The 20,097-nt window shown below is 36.9% G+C and overlaps 3 protein-coding genes across 3 annotated transcripts; 2 read left to right on the top strand and 1 right to left on the bottom strand.

The window, feature by feature from the left end:
- Positions 1 to 1,378: 1,378 nt before the first annotated feature.
- LOC145902529 (translationally-controlled tumor protein homolog) lies at positions 1,379 to 4,484 on the top strand. The gene is made up of 5 exons (XM_082990540.1): positions 1,379 to 1,513; positions 1,615 to 1,685; positions 2,990 to 3,183; positions 3,452 to 3,560; positions 4,101 to 4,484. The coding sequence occupies exons 1-5, from the start codon at positions 1,486 to 1,488 to the stop codon at positions 4,218 to 4,220; spliced, it is 522 nt and encodes a 173-aa protein (XP_082846666.1). The 5' UTR covers positions 1,379 to 1,485; the 3' UTR covers positions 4,221 to 4,484.
- A 2,599-nt stretch (positions 4,485 to 7,083) lies between these two features.
- Positions 7,084 to 9,869, top strand: LOC145903107 (D-aspartate oxidase-like). The gene is made up of 5 exons (XM_082991186.1): positions 7,084 to 7,282; positions 7,508 to 7,698; positions 7,838 to 8,045; positions 9,137 to 9,279; positions 9,448 to 9,869. Exons 1-5 carry the CDS (start codon positions 7,116 to 7,118, stop codon positions 9,867 to 9,869), a joined length of 1,131 nt encoding a protein of 376 aa, XP_082847312.1. The 5' UTR covers positions 7,084 to 7,115.
- A 1,429-nt stretch (positions 9,870 to 11,298) lies between these two features.
- Positions 11,299 to 17,249, bottom strand: LOC145902666 (centromere protein I-like). Its single transcript, XM_082990724.1, has 18 exons — positions 17,063 to 17,249; positions 16,883 to 16,959; positions 16,373 to 16,485; positions 16,062 to 16,224; positions 15,896 to 15,983; positions 15,681 to 15,831; positions 15,195 to 15,332; positions 14,834 to 14,981; positions 14,459 to 14,573; positions 14,243 to 14,325; positions 14,114 to 14,181; positions 13,738 to 13,856; positions 13,344 to 13,497; positions 12,907 to 13,031; positions 12,623 to 12,703; positions 12,275 to 12,427; positions 11,662 to 11,740; positions 11,299 to 11,515 (listed from the first exon to the last, which is right to left on the bottom strand). The coding sequence occupies exons 1-18, from the start codon at positions 17,152 to 17,154 to the stop codon at positions 11,429 to 11,431; spliced, it is 2,034 nt and encodes a 677-aa protein (XP_082846850.1). The 5' UTR covers positions 17,155 to 17,249; the 3' UTR covers positions 11,299 to 11,428.
- Between the last annotated feature and the right edge of the window lie 2,848 nt (positions 17,250 to 20,097).

The following is a 20,097-nucleotide window of genomic DNA, read 5'->3' as shown; positions in this document are numbered from 1 at the left end:
ACAAAAATAATTAATATTTTACCATCCTAAAGGCCTGAAAATATAAGCGACCCGAAGTGGAACAAAATCTTTCCAATTGATGACTTGAATGACCTAATTGATACATTATGTCCCAAAGCATCAAAGAAGACTTTGTAACTTTTTCATTGGTCACCCTGGAACATAATCAATGTGCTATTTTTGGGTTTCAAAAGCATCTAAACCTTGACGGTAATGACAAAAAATTCCCCTAATATTGACACACGATTTCAAATCAACTCAATACTGCCGCATAGTGGAGGGTTCCGACCGATTTATATCAGCAGTTGCGTAAGTACCAAAATTGCCATGACGTCACGATGATGATGATGATCTTTTTGTGACTCCTTAATCCTTCGCCACTAAGGAATATGACGTGAATTCAATTGTAAATATTGAAGAGTGTAAACTGTAATAATGACATTACCTGTCACTTTAACGATTTTTCCATGGCGCAGGTATGAACATTACAAACCCCAACATGACAGAGAGATTCCTGTGTCTCGTGTAGCCTACAGGGTTACCAACAGTCGAACATAAAAAAAAAAATTAAGTTGAAAACCTTACCACGCTGATCGAGAATAATCACCTTTAGAGACGTGAGTACTGTAGTTTCTAAAACATTAATTTCTTAAACACGAATCCAAGGAATAAGCACAATACTAGCAGTAATATGTCATATTTATGCTGATTGTCAGCCTGCTGTTACGCAAACTTTACCAACGGCGACATTGTGTCTTGCCTGGTGTTTAATACAGCCTACACAATAGTGCCAATACTATACACGGGGTAGATGCGCAGACGTCACTGATTGTACGCAAATACGCTATATATACTCAGTAAAAGACAATTCAGCAGGGAAATATTCGTTATCTCGGCAATTTTCATGTCACTAAAGCAGTTTCATGTACCACACACCTGGTTTGTCCCTAATGGAGGTCAAACCAATGCCTCCGACATTTCTGTTTTATTCAACACGTTTTTACGCGTCGTATAGAATTTAAAGCAAGGGAATAGGCCTACCGGTTAACCCGCAAAGTAGTTTTGAAACTGTAGTTCAGCATGATTATTAAAAGACAGAACATGGTCAATAATTAAAAAATATACTATTATTTATATGCGTCGCCACAAAACACTCCCTTTTTCCTTTTTTGAAGAGTAAGGTAAAAAAATCCGAAATTTTTAAATAAATGTCTTAGGGGGGATTGTCTTGGAATGTTGGTGTTTATTTTCCAAAGTATAATTATAGTATTTTCAGAAGTAGTTGTCAGGTGTTTTGAAGCCTTTAAGGCCCTTTGCACAATGAAACATTTGAGGTTTCATACAGAATATGTTACCCTCATTGGACAACGTGTTACGTGGATTGTGCAATATTTTTTTTCTTCCTTTCTACCGAGACTTCGGTTAAACTGTTAAGGTTTTGTTCGTTAATTTCTTTTTCACCAACATAACCAGAAAAAAAACACAATGATCATTTATAAGGATATATTCACAGGTATGATTTTTACTTTGTTTAATAATATGCAACAATATGTGTGGTAACCTTATTAGTTGATGTCCTTTAATTAGACAAATATGACATGTGTTTTAATTTAGGGGATGAGCTGTTTTCTGATACCTACAAAGTGGAGGAATTTATGGGCATATTTTATAAAGTTGTTGGAAAGGTTTGATAAGTGGATTTAGGTCTAGTTATAAAACTATTGTAACTATAATATGAACAGAATAGCCCATACAGTGCTGGAAAACAATCGAAACGTTTACATGAAGTTTTCCAGCACTGTATGGGCTATTCTGTTCATATTAAAGATTTACAAAACCGTTAGTTATGTTCCTAAATATTGTAACTATGTTTAAAAACGTATGACATCGCACAAAAAATTATGACAATATGAAATATAAATAAAAGGTATTGACAATGCTTTGCTGAAAAAGGTTTCATTGTCAAAGTAGAGACTAATTTTATTGCTGTTTGTTGGATTCCACAAATATGGCATGTAATTTAAATTTTGTGCATGTAATTTTGCTTTGCGATGCACAGTGACATGACGTTTTTGTGTAATGGCACCATGGGCGTATCCAGGGGGGGGGGTCCGAGGGGTCCAGACCCCCCCCTTTTGTAAAATATTTTGGTCTTTTTTGATAACTAAACAAACGCCACTGTATTTTTTTGTCAAAATCCGCTTGAAAACCAGAAATTTTCTTTGACGTTGATCTAAAAACCGCCTCGTGTTGCATTTGCCATTGTTTCCAAACAGGGAGCATTGTTACCGAACACTTGGCATTGTTACCAAACATGTTGCATTGTTACGAAACAAGTGTCATTTTTCGTCAGTTCAAGGACGAAACGTCGTATTTTAGTGGCCACGTTGTAATGACAAGCGGTTTACTTGCGTGAAAGTCAATTAGTTTAGTTGTTAAACTTTCCATAACGTTACACAATTGCGCAAGCCAGAAAGCCACCGTTTATGTGACGATTGGCGCGAACACCGGTGTTCGTATTTTGCGATTCTTGCCCACAATAGTTTATACCTGAAAATCGGGGAATTCCCTAAAAAAAATTTGGACCCCCCCTTTAAAAATTCCTGGATACGCCCCTGAATGGCACCCATCATTGTGGTAACATCATTGAGCGGTTTCATGTTATTTGAGACAGCATGTATGATTCCATATTAGAAAAGCATTTCATTAGGTCACTAATGTGTAACAAAAACCTAAATGGTCATTGCCAGGCTTTAAAACATATATTATATTGTTCTCCACTTTTTTTACTTAACATATTTATTGCTAGAGATGCACTTTTTGGAAACAGATGTACCAATAAATGTCATTACCAATTCTGCCTTAATTATTACTGCATTGCTCAAACCAATTGTGAGTTTCTGCCCAATACTGCAAATCAACCTTTAGAAACTTTAAACTCAGCGGGTAGAATATGTGATGGCATTTAAATATACAATTATTTTTTAAGATGATAAATGTCAGGCCAGACCAGATTGACGACAGTGCTATTGGTGGCAATGCATCAGCAGAAGGTGGTTGTGAGCAGCTCGACGAAGGGGAAACTAAGCGCAAGTTTGATGTTGCTGATGCCAATCGCTTGCAACCGATTCCAGGATATACCAAAGCAACAATAAAAGTCTACTTGAAGGATTTTTCCAAACAGTATGTGTACTGTACTGGGTAGTCCAGAACTGATTTCTTATGTGCAAAGGATAACCATGAATTTGGCATAATATTATATGTACATACTGTATGTATATGATATATATACTTGTTGGCGGGAATACAAAACCTTGCCACCTTGTATCTGAAACCCCATATCTAATAAAATCTGAACTAAAATAAATGCTCATTGAAACAAATTACCAGTTCAAAACATTTTCAAAGCAATACTATATGTCATTGGAGTTAACAGCTCTTGATGTTATAGACTTATGGACAAATTAAAGGCCGATGGAAAAGATAAAGAACTTGCCGAGTACAAGGCTGGGGGCCAAGCTGCAGCTAAGTACCTTATGGCGAACTGCAAGGACTTTGAAGTAAGAGGTTTTTTGTAGCATTTTGTCGTGTTTATATTATCAGCATTTGAAGCAGGTATGCATCATAGTAATTAACCTTCCCAAATATACATAAATGAATTTGGTTAATCGCTTTAATCAATTTACCAAACTTATAATTGCGATTCACTGCCACAAGCATTGGTTACAAGGGCGCTAAGTTAAATTCCCCAGGCTGAAATACATTTGTTTTGACATTAGATATTCTCTATGTCATAAACAGAGATGGTTTGTCGCTTCTTTGTAGTCAATTTTGTTTAAAAAGCAGATACTATGGCATCCTTTTTAATCATAGCTTGTTCTTTGGACCAGTTTTATGAAATATTTTGGCAATATGTAGCCTCTTGCATCTTTTTTTTTGTAATGAGCAAGGGAATGGTCTTAGTTGTAAAACACATTTTCTTTTCTGCAAAACATAATCTGTAACTCCCACAATATCGTAAATACTTAAACTGTTCTCTGCCTTTTTGATCAAGTTGAGTGAGTTTCGAAAATGAGTTAACTTTTAATTTAACTTTGCAGATACTTGTTGGTGAAAGTATGAACATGGACGGCTCCCAATGTTTTTTGAACTTTGAAGAAGATGGCATCACTCCCTACATGCTTGTTTTTAAGCACGCCGTCGAAGAAGAGAAAGTATAAAGTTGTGATCATTTCGGTACCGTCAAGCTCGCTTTCGTCCAATAACAAATACATCTAACGAAACTATTTATGAAAGTGATTTGTTAACTTTAACAAATTTTATGACAGCCCCCTCCCCCTGACTTTTTTTACATTAAAAATAAAATTCTTCTGTATTGTACTTAACTGCAAATCCTCAAGTGTTGCAATATTGTAATAAAGAACCTTATCTGGGACAACAACCCGGGTCATAAATACAGTAAACCTCGGTTATTCATGATTCAATTTTATTTACAATTTTATATGGATTAGATACAGTTGATCATAGACCGAGGTGTACATGCACAAGCAGATTGCTTAGTTTTTAGTAGTGGTGTTTTCAGTTCCAAACCATTAGGGTAATTAGCAACGATATCCGGATATGGCAATGTCGGCCAGGGTTCTTTTGTGTTGACAAACATGGTAACCTATCTTGGTAACTTGAATACCCAAAGATGTAATGCAACACGCAGGACTAGTCCTTGTCACATTTGACTGATATAATTAAATCGTATCGTGCATAACAGTAGGTTTGTCAAAAGCCAAATTTTATTATTTTAGCAAAAGCGATAATAACACAACAACCGACTTAATAGCAATGATTGCGTTACAGTCCACAAAAGAATATTTTTCTCACATTGGCAACATCGGTCAAGCGTCCGACCCATGTACCAAAAAGAAAGCCTGATCGGAATTCGTGGAAAGGATATCCTAGGTTCGAATCCCGGTGTGGAAAAATACAAATTATTTAAAAAAAGGAACTACAGGGAAGTGTAAAACGCCAATACACTAGCTGTGTTAGTTAGCCGACGTCTTATGGTGACAATCTTTTATCGATGTCTATATTTTCAGAATGGCCTTTCTGATATTCGATGTCCAGTCACGTGGTTATCAGTGTAAACTGACTCTGTTGTCGGGTACGCGTAGCGCAATAATCGCCTCATACAGCAAGCGATCGGATGTCGAAAAAGTTAAAATAACGCGTAGGAGATTCATCATATCTCAGACAGGGACTTAAACTGCCGCATTTTCGAGTCTCCAATCAGATTTGCAGCGATAATATCGGTGGACAACTCGATCTCTACCGGTGTTGCAGCGTACCAATTGTTTCCTGTCGGATGCTATGCTGAATCTATAAAGTCTGCTTGCGTGTTCTTGCTGTATAAACTACTAAATTTAAAACTCCGTGAACAGACTTATTTTTATGGAAATACACATTTGCAATGCCAGGCGGCGTAAAGTTAAATTTGTTCCAAGCGCGTTTAACTAGAGTTTATCACGTAACTGAATTACCATGAAAAGAACGTGCGAACGTCACAGTGCGATGGCGAGAAATAGCAGGCTCAGGAGATACTGTCGAAGGATTACGAAATAGGTGTTTTATAACGAAGTGTCAGAAAAAATGTGTTGTCCAGCAGGATGTCAGAAAGCTTGTGGAAATTCTTGCAGGAAAGCTTAACTCTGCTTGCGTCCTTTCCGTCTGGTTTTCTGGTGTTGAGTTTCAGGAAACATGCGGCGTGGTCAGAAGTAGGTCAGGGAAAACATGCGTGTTGCCACAGTGTCGAGTGTGCGAACGAATGATACATGCATTAGTTGAAGCATGAAGATAGTTGCAGTACTTCACACCTCAATGAATTTCGTCGGTTTCGAGTGGCGCACATTAGTCAATGGAAACACAGAGCGCAAAAGTCAGCGACGTAAGATAGAAGAGGAGGAAAGAGGGGGGGCACAAGGATAGAGAAACATACCAACATATCTGGGCTGCGTGTTGTAGTTAAGTGGGTTGGTTTCAATTTTATTTCACCAAGTAAGTTACGGTTGGACGTTGCTTGACAGTTTATGGATTTGGAGGAGTGTTCGTAAATTGCGACTAAAATTGCGCATATTTAATGCATTTGAGATAATAGTCTTGCCCCCTTCCCCCCATAATTCTAAAAACTTTGGTGAGGACATATTGTAATTTGTTTACCCCAAAAAATTCCATATCAGAAGGTTTTTTAGTAAAGTCTGTTCAGAGTAACTGTGTCTTTTGCCCAGTTACTTTATTACGTCATCACAACAGGTTAGTCTGTCGTGACCGTTTGTTGCTTAACCCCGTTTACACGCTTAATCCGTCGTGTTGCTTTTTTTCAGTTGATGCCACTATGACTAAACTAAATTTATGTCCGCTTTGCGTGTTTTAGCTGCAGACTACTTGTGTACTCCGTGAGCAGACCTATTTTATTTAATGGAAATTCACGTTGTAATATCAGTTGGTTTGAATTAAATGAAGTGGGAACAGGAAACACGCATTTAACAAGTTAAGATGTAAAAAGATAAGTACCGACAACGTTCTTACGTGTCAGGGCATTTACATCCTTTTCTTAACTCACAGTCTACAGAAGATTTTATGAAGAAATTTAAAATGTGTTCAATTCGTATTTATTTCCATGTCTTGACCTTTTTCGCGCCGTAAGTCGGTAACGTCTGCTTGTCGTAGTTTTAACAGATAAGACGCAACACAAAAAATCCTCTGATAAACACGCCTCCCCCCCCCCCAGTTATTGACACAGATCCCCGCCACGAACCTAAACCTTCATTCAGCTACACATTGCTTTGCATAAAATAACTTTTCAAATAGTGTAGTGCAGCAGCACGTTTTAGAACAACCGCTAAGACAGGATATGTATGCTGTTTTGGTTCCATAATTTATTTCATTCGTTTGTCATTTTACACAGGAAGTGTGGTTTGTTGCTCTGGAAACGTGCAGAGGAAACATATGCCCTCCCATAGTCAGTTTGGTTACCATGTGAACAAATTTTGTAATGTGTATAATATTTATATCTTGAAGATAAGGCAATGCACAATTTATATTTAGCCCCCTTTTACTGTTATTTAATGCAAACACAAGGTTCTTTGGGTCAGGCCATGGTGTTTAAGGTTGCTGTGATTGGTGGAGGTGTACAGGGATTGGCTTCTGCTTTATGCATCGCTGAAGAAATTGCACAAAGTGAAATTACTCTAATTGCTGAAGAATTTTATCCAGAAGATAACAATATTTGTAGGTAAGAAAATGCCAAATGTGTTTTGTTTTAAGTAGTGACTCGAACTTTGTTAGTAAAACTTGATCATTTTGGTTCCTCTCCTTTAATAACTTAAAAATTTATTTAAACAAAAATGATGGATGACAGATGGTAAAAATTCTTTACCTGTTGTGTTTGTTTGCACATGATGTAAATCACAAACTTTCATTTCTGTTTATGAAGACTTTATATATTTATGTCTTGAAGCTCAAATGGATTTGGTATCGTCATTAGTGCAAAAACCACCCAAATGGACAATGAATTGGTGGCAGATCGTGTTGTAGCTACAATGAAATACTGTTCATCATTTCAACCAGATGCGGCCAAATCAATGGGAATTCTTCCAACTGAAGCAATAGTCTTTTATAATGGAAATGAGGAGAGTCTCAACAAACAGGGTACAAACCTATGAAGAAACATGTGTTTTGGCAATAAAATCCATCATAAAAACATACAAAAAAACTGCATGTAAATTACATTTACCATTTGGTGGTGGAAAAAGTTTTATGTTAAATGAGCATTTCAATGGATTTATAGTGACCGCGAAAGACAGAAGGAAGTGTGGATACCAGCGTCTTACCATTGATGAAACTGAGCCGTACCATCATGTAATGAAGAATGGAGCTTTGTTCTATCCTGATTTTAAGGAAGATCAATGGATAATATTTAGGGTCCCCACCCATGTTATTGACACAAACCTTTACCTTCCATGGCTCATGAAGAAGCTGGAAAATACAACAACCAGGTACTTTTTAGTTACACTATTCCACTTCCACCTTTCAACATGTTGTTTTGCAATCACTTAACAACATGAATGATTATTGCACCACAAGTTTTCTGTAATTAGTTTAACTTTATATGCATAGGCGCCGACTTTAAATTTTCTTCGGATATGCCAAATTATATGATGTCATAAAATGCCAAATATCTTTCTTGGCGCTGGATAGGGTGGGTTAAGGCTTACAGTTTAAGAACTTCAAGCAACGCAATTCTATGCCGCCAAGCACTTTTGCAAATGAACGCATGGTTATGTGCGGTAAGACCCCACTGAATAAGAGATTTCCGACAGTAGATAAATTTAGACGACTAAATACCACGTGCTGACAGTTTCACCGATCAAGGTGCCTGGTTTTCACAGACGCAACTATATTTGTCATTTAAAATAAGGTTCGGTCCAAGACCCTTTAAAAACGCTCTCACAAATTATTGTTGTGTTTACTGCTTACGTTCAACTTAGTGCTTACTGCGAGCACAATGGACATTATTGCTTATATTGCGGAAAACATCATGCTATAGGCAGTGGCACTAAGTAACCTGTGGTGTTGCGGCAAATTGGGCCTCGTGATTTGGTGAAGCAAGCATTTAATACCAGAAACTTGGAAAAGTAAACAACCGACTAAATCTAAATAACGTATGACGAACAATGGTCAAATTCTCGGGTATGCGGCATACCCGTGTTCGGCGCCTATGTTTATATGTATTGTCTTTTGTACTGTAGTTGATAACTGCACACTTCTTGCAACAGCTTTCCACTTTATTCAACTGCGCCCCCGCCGATCTTAATCATTTGCGCGATCACACCGACATGCATCACCAGACACATGACCATACACACGCATAATGACGCACAAAATCGCTACAATACCATGGTTTTGGCTTTTGTAGACCTAAATTACAGAAGCAATTTTTCTGAAGTGAAATATCTATGAAGAAAATTCGATTCATGTACAGTTCATTTTAATTAGTATTCATGAAATTTAAATGCCAGTTTGTACCTAAAACAGACTGTGATAGATAGGCCTACTACAATATAATGCTTACTCTGCAATTACATAGGACTGGCCAAAGAAGGGTTTGGTTTGAAAGAAGAAAAATCAACTCGTTTGCTGAATTGGCTTCCTCTCACCACCTAGTGGTGAATTGCAGTGGATTGGGAGCCGCAAAGTTGGCATTAGATCCTAATGTTATTGCAATGAGGGGTGAGACAAATCAGATAAATCTTTCTTTGCAAAAAAGCCCACCATCCAGTGGTAACACTACTCTTTAAAAACCGTCAATTATTTTCAAATTTTATCAAAAAAATCAATTCAAACACCACCAACATAATAAGGTTCAGAAATGTTAAAACTGGTTTAAAATCGTCACAGGTCAATACATTCGAGTAAACGCACCGCTTGTGGACAAAATCTTACACGTTCGGGAGACTGTTATTGCACCAAGATGTAAAGATGTTTTGTTGGGCGTGACTTGTCAAGTTGGACGTTATGACGTCAATCCTGACCCTGAAGATACCAAAGATATCAGACAAAGATGTGAAACTCTTTTGCCATCACTCCAAAATGCCAAATTTTTATCTACTGGTGTTGGGCTTCGTCCGGCAAGGATCGGAGGACCTCGTGTGGAATTGGAGATCATGCGACTCAGTACGAATGAGTTTTCGGAAATCCGAAGCCTTCCGATCGTTCATAATTACGGTCATGGTAGTAAAGGTTTCGCACAGCATTGGGGATGCGCATTGGAAGTGTCCAAAATGGCTTCCAGCTTTTGGTTGGGGTCCGCGAAACTTTAATTTGCTAATAGCTATGTTTATTTTGATATAATATATTTTGAAAGTTTAATTTTGATGCAGTGTTTAATAGCTTGTATTTTTCACAAGTTGCGTCTTATTTGTTAAATGGTATGGTAGTTGGTGGGTAGGCCTAAGTATGCGGTCATCGCCCACAGTTTCAAAAATATGTCCTGTTGCGATCTGTTTTGATCCGTTACAGATATATACATATATTTCAAGAATTAACTACGTTTTCATTGCATGTCACCAAGTACGTAAAGCAAACTTATACGGATAGTCTAACCAAGATATATCAAAGAGGTCACCAGTTTAACAACAACTAACTTATTCTGCACTGTACGTTGCGCAGCACAACAAAAAAGATTAAAACTTCCGAAACTTGTAGGAAGTCATTGTATGTCCCAGTTACTTACGTGACATTGATGATCGCAATGTTTGTTACGACAGATATGTTTTCTCATGTGTTCGACGCCTATGATGCAATGCCTATACATGCTGTCCTTTCCCCTTCTCACAGCAAGTATTTTGAAAAAAAGCAGGTCGAATTTTTGATACAAGTAATGAAGTTCAGATTCGCTGGAAAGATAATTGCAATCACGAATAAACATTATAACAGCATTGAAACTGTGTTTCCCGCCGAGCTAAAAAAGGGTCATAACAGATTTAGAGACTGTGCAATTGAAGCCAATTTAACCTTTCAGTTCTCCAGCTGGCAGAAAATTAACATGGACTGTTTGCAATTACGATCCAACAGACATTTCAAACAGTTTTAAAATGGTGATAGAAAGTGATTTTGAAGGGTCTTGGACCGCACCTTTTTCTAACTGCAAATTGTTCCAAACAGAAGTAGGTCGAGAAGCAATATAGTCACACTAACTAAATTACGATTCGTAAAACTGCAAGAAATACTTCGCGGTAACATGAATAAAACTATATGCATATCTACAACCGACTACATTCCAAGATCAAGAAAACCAGGAGAAACGAATTTTAATTATTAGAGGTTGTTACGTAACAATGCGTCTATGGCCGAATGACCATATGGCGGGAAACATATTTTACAAACTGGGGAGCGTATTTGTCATTCCCGTATTTTCACACAAAATCCGCCCGATTATTTTCGTGCTTTTTTAACCTGGGTCTCGGGGGATAACTGTCTTCCATGTTATCGTAGCAGTCATACTGGGAGGTGATCTATTGTAAATGTCTGTCTCAGTTAAGTGTTGTAAAGTTGTATTTTTTAGGTTTTTCAAACGTTTTAAACTTTTTTTGATGTCCAAAATTTTTGGCAAATTAGCAAGGGTTGTCCGTGCTGTAAGTGGGCTGCAGCTGAGACCTTAGAAATAGCACTCTTATTACAATACAAACAACTATAAGACACATTGTGGTTTTGAGGTTATAATGAAAAAGCAAACAATAAACACAAGAATGAACTTGTTTCTGATACTTTAATTTGAAAAAAAAACATTGTTTTGGCAGTATACAGGTAAACCTGGAAAGAATAAACATACAGCACATTAAGCATTTTGCAAAGAAGTTGGTTTTCACATGACCAAACTTTATGACATAAGACTGTTGATGAGTTCAGGTATTGCGCGATGACCTTGACTTTCCAAATACTCCTTGTGACAATCTTCCAAAACAAACTGCAAACAAAAATATTAAACATGTTTCCACCATCGGCGTATTCTCTAAACAGCTTTGCAATTTTTCCACCTAGTTTAGTTGGGTTAGCAGCAAGAATTTATCCTGAAGCCATCAACAAACTGCCCAGCTTATGTATTACATTTACCTCTGCATTAAGTGCCTCCATATTGTCGCGATGTAAGATTGAAAGAAAGTGAGATGTGTAGGAAACTAAAGCTGGGTGACTGGAACAGAATATTTATCACTCAGTAAAAATACTTAGTAAAATAAACTGGCTGAAATTGATCTCAAGAATTTAGTTTCGAACAAATGAATTCCTATCTATAACACAATACACTAAAAAAGCAGAGAATGACCACACATGGTGGTGCAAAATACTTCAAGCACATTACTGTAAAGACAAAGACCAAAGCTAAGAAATTGCTGAGTGGCCTAATAATTATGCAGGCTTGTTAAACACAACTGTGTTCATCATCAGTGTGGAAATAGCTGACTTGGGATTGTTGTTTTCTTAGTTTTTAATTTGTCTTGCTGCTCACTGGTAAGCATAGTTTGTGCAGTGTACATACAGTCAGTTATTAATCACAATCATCATAAACACAGTTGTGTTTGAAACATTTGCATAATTACTAGGCAATTTCTTAGCTTTGGTCTTTGTCTTTTTTAAATTTATACATAAATGGGGTTTTGTGGCAATTCTACCAGCAAAGCCGATTGCATGACTTTGTAAGCAGTATAAAGTAACTCCAGTACATTACCGATCAATTGAAAACATCCTATTTGCAGGTAAGGTATCTGTTTCTTCGCCCATGTCTTTCTCTGTCAATCCTTTGTACACAATAGACTCCTCACTGCAGCCTGGATGGAATGCTCTCCGGCGCCATAAAGTGTCATAAAAATCCAGAAGATATCTACGAAGTATAAAAACGTGAATGCAAACCTGTACTGCATTCTTTTTATCATGAAAAACAGGCCTTTTAAAGTTTCAAAATCCTAGGCAGTAGCTTTGAAATCTTTTTTCATGGTGTATTAATTACGATGCCAAAATCAAAACTCACTGCAGCTCTCATTGATTATTATGGCTCATTTGCGGATACAAAACTCACTGATTTAGAAGTTTGATTATCTCTTGATGACTTGAATTTAGCATCCCCATCCCTTTCATCTCCATTGTGGCATTTTTGTAACTACAAAATATTGTTGGTATAAATCAGGTTGATTATGTCTGATGTTTATATTTTGTATACATATATATTACAATACAGAAGGTTTTAGTTTCATTTTAAACTGACTTATCTTCTAAGTTGACTCAATCTTGTGAAACACAAAGCAAAAGAATACAAGAAGTTCAATAAAATTTGATCAACCAAAATCATGCAGTTGAAATTACTTGAGTAAAATTCGGCAGAGAGATGACATGTATACAGGGTTAAGCGAGAATAGAGTTTTCCTAACAAAGGTTTTCGGTGGCAGAGAAATCATGGGGATGTCACCAACCACATTCGAATTGCTGACCTGAAACAAATAAGATTCTATCAAATAAAAAAAACTGATATCTTTGTCAGCAAATATTTTGTACATGTGTAACTAGAGTAGGAATTGTGATTCCTGTGCTACCACTAATAATGACAATTAACATAAAATGGCACAGGGTGCTAAAAATCCAATTACCCGTCGATCATGTTTTTGGTGGCAAACATGGCACCCACATTCCAGTTAATTACAGTAACATACAATATAAAAACCAAATTTATGTTAGGAACACTAAAGCTAACTTTTGTTTGGAATTAAACGACGGTAGCTGCGAATGTGCAACATATCACTTACTTGTTTGTAAAATTGAATGTAATAGAAATGCAAAATGTGATTGTTTTCACCACATTCGAGGCCTTGCACACAAATATCGTCCACGAACTTGATGAGACAGTGTATAGTATTATGCACATCAACATTTTCCTGTATGCAGGGGAAAATACTGTGCCTATAATACAAACAATAGTTAGGATGGTATGGGAATGCACAGAGTTATGAAATCCATTCTCTGTTAAAATGCTGGTTCAGGTCTCTCGTAATTTTTTTCAATTTTTTAATGAATATCCAGAACACTTGTTGAAGTTGGTTGACATACATTTCATATCGAGTTGAATTTTTATGCTGTATGGCCCTTTATTCTCCCATCATATGTTAGATGCAAACAAGAGCAACTAATATATTATATTACCTAGTGTTATCTGTAGTTTCTTGGCTTTGCTGCTGCATTTTCGTGATTGCTTCATGTTTAGGCAGCTCCATAGAAATATAATTTCTCCACAATTCGGTGAGTACACACACTACTGAACACTGCACACAAAATTTAACACTTGGATAACTTTAAATATAAATTCCAAAATTATTTTTTAAATTTCTGAAAAGTCATCACAGCGAACTAACAGTCATACAGTGTTAGTGTTTTTCACAACAACGGCCTTTGCAAGCCAGCAATTAGATAAAAAAAACGATAGTTTTAGTGGCCCGAAAAACATTACTTTTAAAAATCTAATGACCACGCAGTTTAGCTAAGAAAAAAATGTACAAAAAAAAATATATTGACTCAGTACCTTGAAATAACAATTCGTAGAGAGTGTACACAGTTTGTAAAGTGGTGAGAGGACAAAACCATGTAGCGCTGAAAAATAACAACCATTACATAACCACACAACAAAAGGAATAAAACTAAGTCTTCCTACTTTCGAACGGCATTAATCTCAATCTTGTGATGAGTTTAAGTATAAGAGGTCTGTAGTCAGCACCATTCCAAACACACAGGTACCTGTAAATGTTATTTCAGAAACGTTAAAAATTTGGGTATATATTATACACATTTTTTCAACAAAAATGCACGGAGACACAGAGAGTTTATACATGTCTTTCAAAAAGTGTTTTAAAAACAAACATTTATGAACCTGAAAAGAAATGCCTCGCAGACTGGCAAACATTCCTGTATCAGATTGGAAAAACTAAGTAAAGTTTCAAGTAGTTCTTTTCCCTTTTTGGTCTCTCCCGAAACATCCAACAGTTCTGTAAAAAATAGCCAGATGTATAGAGTTCAGATTAACAAGGTGTGACTTATAATACAGGAGAGCAAGTCCACAGTAGGTTGTTACAAGTTTATTTTCCGCTTGTGATGCACTTTTATATTTTTGTTCTGTTTTAAAACAATTGTTTTTGTCTGTCAACCAATTCTGTATTTTATTATGATAACCAACAAAATGTATTTGCATTATATGTTCTCTGTACAACTACTATAGCAAAATAACTAGAAACATTTGAATTATTACCATTTCTCAAGCAGTGGTTGAGCCAAAAACTCAACCTAATGGCAACAGTTCGGTCGGCTGTGACAGCAATCACATGTTGAAGAGTCTTGGATGAGAAAAGTGTGTGCGACTGACAACTTAAATCCAGACGACCAAAATGGTCAAGAACCTACATGACAGAAATGAAGATTAAAAAATTTAATACAACAAAAATTTGGATAAATGCAAAAAACTTTCAAGCCATTAATCTTTGACGACATATACAGAAATTTGCTTAGAATTTTCAACGACAAATTCTAATTTTCTTTCTTTTATAATTTGTTTGGAAATAAATTACACCACAAGAAATTGCTTTGAATGTGTTGATAAAAGTGGAACACACCTCCTGAAAAGACTTAATCCGATGCATTGGGACCTTGTCAGTGATTAACTGAGAAATAGGAACACTGCTTTGTTGACTTTCTTGCATCATGCAAGGTTGAGGGGAAGAAAACAAACTTTTGTCTTTCTTCGATAAAACCTAAAATGGACGATCAAATATTCATCAAAAAATTATTTAAAATAAATCTCTGCAACTCTGTTACCAAAGTTTGTTTACATAGGCCATTTTTTTAACACAATGAGTGCAGAAGCAGTTACACCAACGATGAACAGTGGGTTACAGAAACTGCACATTGTTGCAATCTATTGGGTCTTTTAAGAGCAGGTGGAGATTTACGACAGATCGACTACTAAGTTACCACAAACATAAAATAATCTCTGTCTGGTGGCTCGTTAGTCTGCAACACCAGGAAAGTCACGAGAGACCTGAAAGAAACAGTGTCCAGTTTCTACAGCACAATAAAGTCTGTACAACTTTGCCACTTACTTTATTGGTTGAAGCAAGCAATTTTTCACTTTCGATGCAGAGCCCATACTTTTGTTGAACTTTCCTTATTGCTTGTTCCCAGAGTTGATCAACTTTTTTAAAAAATACTCGATAGCCACCTGACATCGACACTAAAGATGGCTGGTACATCCTGCAGTAAAAATTTTGCTATGAGACAGGCACAAATACCGATATTTTCACTTCAATATACCCACTTATATACAGTCAACAGTCCGCATAAATAAGGCTGTGGTCCAATCCTCTTTTGCAAGTTTAGAAGTCTCAAAATTCGATGGTGTGTCACTGTAATTATAAACAAAGAATTTGAAACAGTTTACAGTCAGAGATAAATATACATTTTATGTAAAAAGAATATCTTACCATCACATTTTCGTGTCAATAAGAATAGCAGGTGGCAGACGGTGGGACATAGAACTTCACTTTCAATAAAATGAAGAACTACAGAGTACAATGCATGCAGTTTGGTTTTTGTTGCAATCAAGTCAAAAACCAAAACAATCCATCGCAACAATATATGTTGCACCTAGAAAACACGTTTGTTGTTCCAGTGTTTTGAATTCATACACATTTAACTAGTTTATCAAGAGTACATCTACAGAAACCTTTATTTAATGTATATATTTCATTTCTAAGGCGTGATAAGAAAGACTTTATAAAACACCAGACACAACCTTTATGTGTTGAGCACCAGTACAAAGTTTGGACAATACCAGCAAGGCAACTTCTTCTGGTACACTCTCCCTTGGTATTAAACATCTTATTATTTGGCCTGAGACCACACTATCTGTGCAAGTACAAAAAAAACAGTTATATAAATTTTATATCAAGCTTTATGAAATATAGAAACAAATGTAAAATATAAATGATTTCATACAATTTGTGGTGTTCAATAAACTGAAAGATTAGAATAACTGTCAACAGTTTCAAAAATATTCGTTAAATTGCATTCCAAAATTTCATATTTGTTTATTCAGTTGGAATTGTAGATAAATTTAGAACATTGACACATATAACAGATTGTAAGGCTTTTCGTATGTTATTGCATTAGCTTATTTTTATAAGTTAACGACGACATTTTTTGGCACATATATTCAACAAGATTAGTGAACACTAAGCTCCAAAAATGGTTTTTGAGCAGCCAGTTTTAAAATTTATATATGGATTACAAAAAATCATCTCACTAAATTTCCCACAAGTAGCAATACGAGTTAGGGTTGTAATTTGTGATGCTGAGAGGCCATCTTCAATTGCAGCAGACCTGAAAGACACATGTTAGTCACATTTGACGAACAAATTTACCCGTAGCAACAAAGTGACACTACTTCTTTTCAAATTTGTTTTTTCTGCATTTGCAATCTCACCTCAGAGACTTAAGTGATTTCACCAGTTCTTCCTTTGTAGTGTAATTACCTATCACCTTTATCAAACCATCAACAGATTCATTCAGTTCCATTGCAGCTACTTTAATAGTTCCACATTTATAAAAGATAACAGGTGCCTTTTACAACCAATTCCTACAAGAGTTGTTGTAGACCAAGTAATTTCAAAGGATAGGTCTTAACAAACAAATACAACCAAAATATAAGCTGTAATACCACCATTATCGTACATGAAGGCTGTGCTGTGGTAACTAAGCCACATAACTGTTTTAAAGCTGAAAAAACATCTGCATTGCCTTTCGCAAATCGCACCACCCTCATTCTGGCAGAATTCTGGCAGAATAATTTTGCAAATTTGCCACATTCTACAAGGTACAACAGGCATTTACTCAAAAATTGTTTTTTTTTGGATTAGAATCAAATTACAGAGATGAGCAAGCAGATCAAACCTCAAAAAACATTTAAACAACATTTTCCGCAGCTGTATCAATCAAAAAAATCGCGAATTAAAAAAATCGCCTGGTTTTGCGATTCAGCATAATGGCGGCATGCGAAAAACTAGTCTAATACAAAGAATTCTGCTCGGCGTTCTGGCAATAGGTGCCAATATTGACCAATATCAAGAGAACGGAAATTTAATTCTCTACAACATGCAATTAACAAATTTGAAATTAAGGTGCCGGATGACCTTCAAATCGCCGATTGAAGACGACCCGCTTTGAGCGAATCAGCAGCGTAATGGCGTAATGTCGGCATGCGAAAAACTTCCCTATTAATACAATTCTGCTCGGCGTTCTCGCAATAGGTGCCAATATTGACCAATATCAAGAGAACGGAAATTTAATTCTCTACAACATGCAATTAACAAATTTGAAATTAAGGTGCCGGATGACCTTCAAATCGCCGATTGAAGACGACCCGCTTTGAGCGAATCAGCAGCGTAATGGCGTAATGTCGGCATGCGAAAAACTTCCCTATTAAAACAATTCTGCTCGGCGTTCTGGCAATAGGTGCCAATATTGACCAATATCAAGAGAACGGAAATTTAATTCTCTACAACATGCAATTAACAAATTTGAAATTAAGGTGCCGGATGACCTTCAAATCGCCGATTGAAGACGACCCGCTTTGAGCGAATCAGCAGCGTAATGGCGTAATGTCGGCATGCGAAAAACTTCCCTATTAAAACAATTCTGCTCGGCGTTCTCGCAATAGGTGCCAATATTGACCAATATCAAGAGAACGGAAATTTAATTCTCTACAACATGCAATTAACAAATTTGAAATTAAGGTGCCGGATGACCTTCAAATCGCCGATTGAAGACGACCCGCTTTGAGCGAATCAGCAGCGTAATGGCGTAATGTCGGCATGCGAAAAACTTCCCTACTAAAACAATTCTGCTCGGCGTTCTGGCAATAGGTGCCAATATTGACCAATATCAAGAGAACGGAAATTTAATTCTCTACAACATGCAATTAACAAATTTGAATTTAAGGTGCCGGATGACCTTCAAATCGCCGATTGAAGACGACCCGCTTTGAGCGAATCAGCAGCGTAATGGCGTAATGTCGGCATGCGAAAAACTTCCCTACTAAAACAATTCTGCTCGGCGTTCTGGCAATAGGTGCCAATATTGACCAATATCAAGAGAACGGAAATTTAATTCTCTACAACATGCAATTAACAAATTTGAATTTAAGGTGCCGGATGACCTTCAAATCGCCGATTGAAGACGACCCGCTTTGAGCGAATCAGCAGCGTAATGGCGTAATGTCGGCATGCGAAAAACTTCCCTATTAAAACAATTCTGCTCGGCGTTCTCGCAATAGGTGCCAATATTGACCAATATCAAGAGAACGGAAATTTAATTCTCTACAACATGCAATTAACAAATTTGAAATTAAGGTGCCGGATGACCTTCAAATCGCCGATTGAAGACGACCCGCTTTGAGCGAATCAGCAGCGTAATGGCGTAATGTCGGCATGCGAAAAACTTCCCTATTAAAACAATTCTGCTCGGCGTTCTCGCAATAGGTGCCAATATTGACCAATATCAAGAGAACGGAAATTTAATTCTCTACAACATGCAATTAACAAATTTGAAATTAAGGTGCCGGATGACCTTCAAATCGCCGATTGAAGACGACCCGCTTTGAGCGAATCAGCAGCGTAATGGCGTAATGTCGGCATGCGAAAAACTTCCCTATTAAAACAATTCTGCTCGGCGTTCTCGCAATAGGTGCCAATATTGACCAATATCAAGAGAACGGAAATTTAATTCTCTACAACATGCAATTAACAAATTTGAAATTAAGGTGCCGGATGATTTTCAAATCGCCGATTGAAGACGACCCGCTTTGAGCGAATCAGCAGCGTAATGGCGTAATGTCGGCATGCGAAAAACTTCCCTACTAAAACAATTCTGCTCGGCGTTCTCGCAATAGGTGCCAATATTGACCAATATCAAGAGAACGGAAATTTAATTCTCTACAACATGCAATTAACAAATTTGAAATTAAGGTGCCGGATGACCTTCAAATCGCCGATTGAAGACGACCCGCTTTGAGCGAATCAGCAGCGTAATGGCGTAATGTCGGCATGCGAAAAACTTCCCTATTAAAACAATTCTGCTCGGCGTTCTCGCAATAGGTGCCAATATTGACCAATATCAAGAGAACGGAAATTTAATTCTCTACAACATGCAATTAACAAATTTGAAATTAAGGTGCCGGATGACCTTCAAATCGCCGATTGAAGACGACCCGCTTTGAGCGAATCAGCAGCGTAATGGCGTAATGTCGGCATGCGAAAAACTTCCCTATTAAAACAATTCTGCTCGGCGTTCTCGCAATAGGTGCCAATATTGACCAATATCAAGAGAACGGAAATTTAATTCTCTACAACATGCAATTAACAAATTTGAAATTAAGGTGCCGGATGACCTTCAAATCGCCGATTGAAGACGACCCGCTTTGAGCGAATCAGCAGCGTAATGGCGTAATGTCGGCATGCGAAA

This window comes from Ascidia mentula, chromosome 5 (assembly GCF_947561715.1).
Source record: "Ascidia mentula chromosome 5, kaAscMent1.1, whole genome shotgun sequence".
Lineage (NCBI taxonomy): Eukaryota > Metazoa > Chordata > Ascidiacea > Phlebobranchia > Ascidiidae > Ascidia > Ascidia mentula.
Note: the sequence above shows the minus strand (reverse complement) of the source record. Positions and strands in the feature narration are given on the sequence as shown.